This window comes from Glycine soja, chromosome 2 (genome assembly GCF_004193775.1).
Source record: "Glycine soja cultivar W05 chromosome 2, ASM419377v2, whole genome shotgun sequence".
Lineage (NCBI taxonomy): Eukaryota > Viridiplantae > Streptophyta > Magnoliopsida > Fabales > Fabaceae > Glycine > Glycine soja.
The window spans coordinates 49635090-49639866 of record NC_041003.1 but is presented as its reverse complement, the minus strand read 5'-3'; the positions used below and the strand labels follow the sequence as shown (position 1 = coordinate 49639866).

Below are 4777 nucleotides of genomic sequence, written 5' to 3'. Positions count from 1 at the left end.
GAAGATGGCGTACACATGGTGGAAGGGGAAAATAGAAAGAGGTTTTTAGCATTTTATTTTTAATATATATAATATAATTTTTTAATATTAAATTAATTATTTTATTTGAAGACTTTTATTATATAAATAATAGTATTAATTGTTTATTTTTTATAAAATATTTTATTCCTCTTTTATAGTATTGATTACAAAAATAATGACATTTTTCCTTTTTAGACAAATATTCTATTTTTATAGTCTTCATGATTCAAATGATTACATTTGTTTCTCTTTTAAAACAAAAATATTTGATGTTATTTATTTCATTTGTTAATAATATCTTTTCCTTTTATAATATATTATCATTATTTTAATGGTTATAGATATCTACATAGGTTATAATTGACTTAAGAAATTAAATGTTATTTATAATTAATTTTTTTTATGAGATAAACTTACATTATATAAGAATTGATAATTAACTTCAATTATGAGACATTCTAATAACTATTATCCATTTTTATTAGTGTTATTCACATATTCTTTTTAATGTATTTCTCTTATATATTTTATTATTGTTAGGTTCCAGTTTATTTTTTACTTAAATGTATGAGTCTAACTTTAAATTTATGAATCTAAATATTATTACATAAATTTTGGAAAAGAGATACCAAATATTAAATTTTATACTAATAAATTGTTAATCCGGATAATAATAAAATCTATTCCCTTAAGTAAAGACTTGAATTTAAATTTTATGGAAGTTAAAAACATAATTAGAATAAAAAATTTCACTAAAAGTGGTCAATTAGATTTTTTGATAAATTTTAATCATCAACAAAGTCGGTAAATATTTTATACCAATAATATGATATAATAATAAAATATTAAATTGTACAAGACATTATCAAAATTCATTTTAATATATTATGAGTTTTTTATTAAAATAAATAAATAATGTAAATTTTTGTTATAAAAGTTATATTTTGGCCCCTAATTTCTGTTGTTGGATTCGGCCCTGCTGAAGAGGAAGTTAAAACAAAAGTATCGCCGCCGGAAATCACCTCCAACTCCAATGAATGATGACACTTATGTTCTCTAAAATTTATTTTCATGATCACGCAAATTGTATATCTTAAGGGTCCATTCGATAGAGAAAAAATAAATATAATAAAAATAAATTGAGATAAAAAATTTAAATTAAAATAAAATATAAAAATATGAGACTCATGCTATTTAGAAATATTATTCATTCCAATTTTTTTTATTCTTTTTTGTCAAATCAATAGACCTAGAAATATTTTCTTATAATGAACAGAAAAAAAAAATCTGACTTTAACCGTTAACTTTCTTTATTTGTATCCCTGTCAATACAAGAGAAGAGAATGTGATTCTGAAGCCACAAACACAAATTGATTTTGTTCTTTCTTTCTAATGTTTTCTTTTCTTGGAAGAGAACCACTAAGCACAAAACCTCTTCCCCATTAACTGGAAAGCTATTAAAATTAGAAGCATCTCAACACGCTCCTCCATTTCTGTTTGGTCTGCACGCGCTGCCGTCATACCCTTGCGCGTTGACTCGCAACATAAAGACCAACCAAAACGCACTATGATTAATTCCAATGTTGCAGGATTTATTTGACTTTCCTCAACACCCAAAAAACACGATGCAAATTGTAAATCTGTTTCCTTTGTTCCACTTTCATTGTAATTTTTTTTTATTTCTACAAATCAAAGATAATATCAAAAGTTTATTTAATTTATTGAAATCTTCATTTACATTTTTTGATACAGAAAAGTATCAAATGAAAGTAAATATATTTGATATCTTAAAACACTTTTTATGTTTAATAAATAGAGAGAATAATGTAAAGATATTATAGAAATTTAAAAATTATTCTCTAGACGTTATTAATGGCATATGCATCTCCCATGAGCCATGACATGACAGAGATGAGTGAAAAAAAACAATCAATTCATTTGTTTTATTATTATTTTTTCAATCTTTCATTTTTAAAAGTCATATTAGATTTTAGGTAATTCTGAGTAAAATAAACTCATTTTTTTTTAAAGAAAAAGTCTACTCATACTTTTTATTATTTTCAAGATTTGAATTGAATACGGTATCTCATTTTAAAAAGACAAAGTTATTGTTTTACTATACTTAAAAACATATAGAAAAAGTTGGAATATTCTATAGTGTGAATTAATTAGCCTTCAACACTGCTTCTTTATTATAAATAGTGGACATTTACACGTCTCTGACCTCTCCCCTCATTTTATGTGTCTGATTTGAGGTTGGAGCGTAGTTAGCTTCTCTTTTCTGCCGAAAGCTGCAGAATTGTGTTGTTTTCTCTCCTTTGGGGGTCAAACAAGCGGTTCTCTTCATGGTAATCAATCTTATCCTTCTTCTTTCATGCATTATATTCATTCATTCACTGTTCTTCTCTTCCACAACTCTGTCTGTGTTTTTCTCTTTTACTTAAAAAAATATTTGGTGAGAAATTATTGCGTATGATCTGAAACCACTGCATGTTCGTAAGTTCAGCCAATATTCATATCACACATAATAGAATTGTATTCTCTCTCTTTTTTTTAGTAAATTCAAAAACTTGTTCACATGTTAAGAGAAGATTGACCGACATGAAAACGTGATAATCAATGAATTAATCGCTAGACTTAGTAATTAGCTTCTACCGTGTGACATAACAGTTTTTTCTTCTTATATATGTTATTTGTTGAATTTGGTTAATTTTGAGTTTATATTTGTTTGGTTTTTTATTTATAAACTTTAATGGGGTTGTTTTGTTGTTGTGGTTGTTGTTTGTTTCCTTTTTCTCCCACAAAATTTAGTGACATACTGAATTTGGTTTGATATGATATGATTTTGATTTTGCTGAGTCTCTGATTGGTACTGTTGCATGTGATAGATGCCAAGTGTTAACCCTGACAAAGATTCCGAGCCATTTGTTGAGACCGATCCAACCGGTCGCTATGGTAGATACAGTGAGTTGCTCGGATGTGGTGCTGTGAAGAAAGTGTACCGTGCATTTGATCAAGAAGAAGGAATAGAGGTGGCATGGAACCAGGTTAAGCTGAGGAACTTCTGTGATGACCCTGCCATGTTGGATAGGCTTTACTCTGAAGTGAGGTTGCTCAGAAGCTTGACCAACAAGAACATCATTGCACTTTACAATGTGTGGAGGGATGAGCAGAGAAACACTTTGAATTTCATCACTGAGGTTTGCACCAGTGGGAATTTGAGGGAGTACAGGAAGAAGCACAGACATGTTTCCATAAAGGCCCTAAAGAAGTGGTCTAAGCAGATTTTGAAAGGGTTGAATTATTTGCACTTGCACGATCCCTGCATCATCCACAGAGATCTCAATTGCAGCAATGTGTTTGTCAATGGGAATACTGGCCAGGTGAACCATTTTCTTCAAATCTTGTTTTTCTTTCAGTTATATGTTTGATTGATTATCAAGGTGAAAATCAACTACAACTAATGAAAGAAAAAATTGATTACTTATTTATTTACTTTCATTTGACATGAATTCCTTGTGTGAGATCTAAGTAATTAACTTGAGCAAGTCATGATGTCTCCTGTTTGCTTGACAAAAACAATCAAATTATATTGTTTTTAGAATAACAATTTGATGACTACTTCTGTTTTGCTAATAATTTACTACTGTGAAAAAAAATGATAGGTGAAATAAGTGGTGCATTATCACTATGAATATTGATTTCAGCCTAATATTTGTGTTTCTAAGCTTTTGGTGTTTATATCAAGTTGTCCAATAACTGTTACTTGGTTTTAAAACCTAAATTTTCAAAAACAAATTTTTAAAAGGGGTAGAAGAGAGTAAACAAGGGAAGAAAATGGGATGAAGAGAGTAATCAGGCAAGTAGATGGGATATCATAAGAAAGAACATGAGTAATGGATAATTGAAATTAAAAATCATAACAGTCTAGAGATATTTTAATTTTAAACTATTTTTAGAAACTGTTCTTATCAAACATTTTTGTTTCAAAAATAGAAAATAGTTAATGACAAAAAAAGTGGTTTTAGTGATGTTATTTTTTTCCATGGTTATCAGGTTAAGATTGGTGACTTGGGTTTGGCAGCAATTGTGGGCAAGAACCATTGTGCACACACGATTCTTGGCACACCAGAATTTATGGCTCCAGAGTTATACGATGAAGACTACACAGAATTGGTGGACATATACTCATTTGGGATGTGTGTGTTAGAGATGGTGACAGTAGAGATTCCTTATAGTGAATGTGACAATGTTGCTAAGATATACAAGAAGGTGTCTTCTGGAGTTAGACCTGCTGCCTTGAACAAGGTCAAAGATCCTGAGGTTAAGGCTTTCATTGAGAAGTGCCTTGCTCAGCCAAGGGCTAGGCCTTCTGCAGCTGAGCTTCTAAGAGATCCTTTCTTTGATGAGATTGTTGATGATGATGACGAAAATGATGACTGTTCTTGTTCATATCAATAGAATAATATTTCTTACAGTGTTGGTTTTTTAATTTGATTCACCTACCTTTTCAGTATGCAATGTCAATTTGGGCAGCCTAGATAGAAGTGTGAAAATTAAATTGTTTTTATTTTCCATTTGGCGAGTTGTGAAATTGGATAAGGTTTGGTTGATGAATATGGGGGTTACCAGGGGAGGGCTTGATTGGGGTTGGTGTCATTTTGTACATAGGAAATTTTACTGACTGTTGTGCAGCATACATTGAATGATGATTTGATTTGGCAATATATGTTAAAAAAAAGTATATTAGATGTAA

At 29.5% G+C, this 4777-nt stretch overlaps 1 protein-coding gene across 1 annotated transcript; it reads left to right on the top strand.

Moving 5' to 3' along the window:
- Positions 1-2233: 2233 nt before the first annotated feature.
- On the top strand, positions 2234-4777 carry LOC114402906 (probable serine/threonine-protein kinase WNK11). Its single transcript, XM_028365596.1, has 3 exons — positions 2234-2369; positions 2910-3404; positions 4078-4777. The coding sequence occupies exons 1-3, from the start codon at positions 2367-2369 to the stop codon at positions 4480-4482; spliced, it is 903 nt and encodes a 300-aa protein (XP_028221397.1). The 5' UTR covers positions 2234-2366; the 3' UTR covers positions 4483-4777.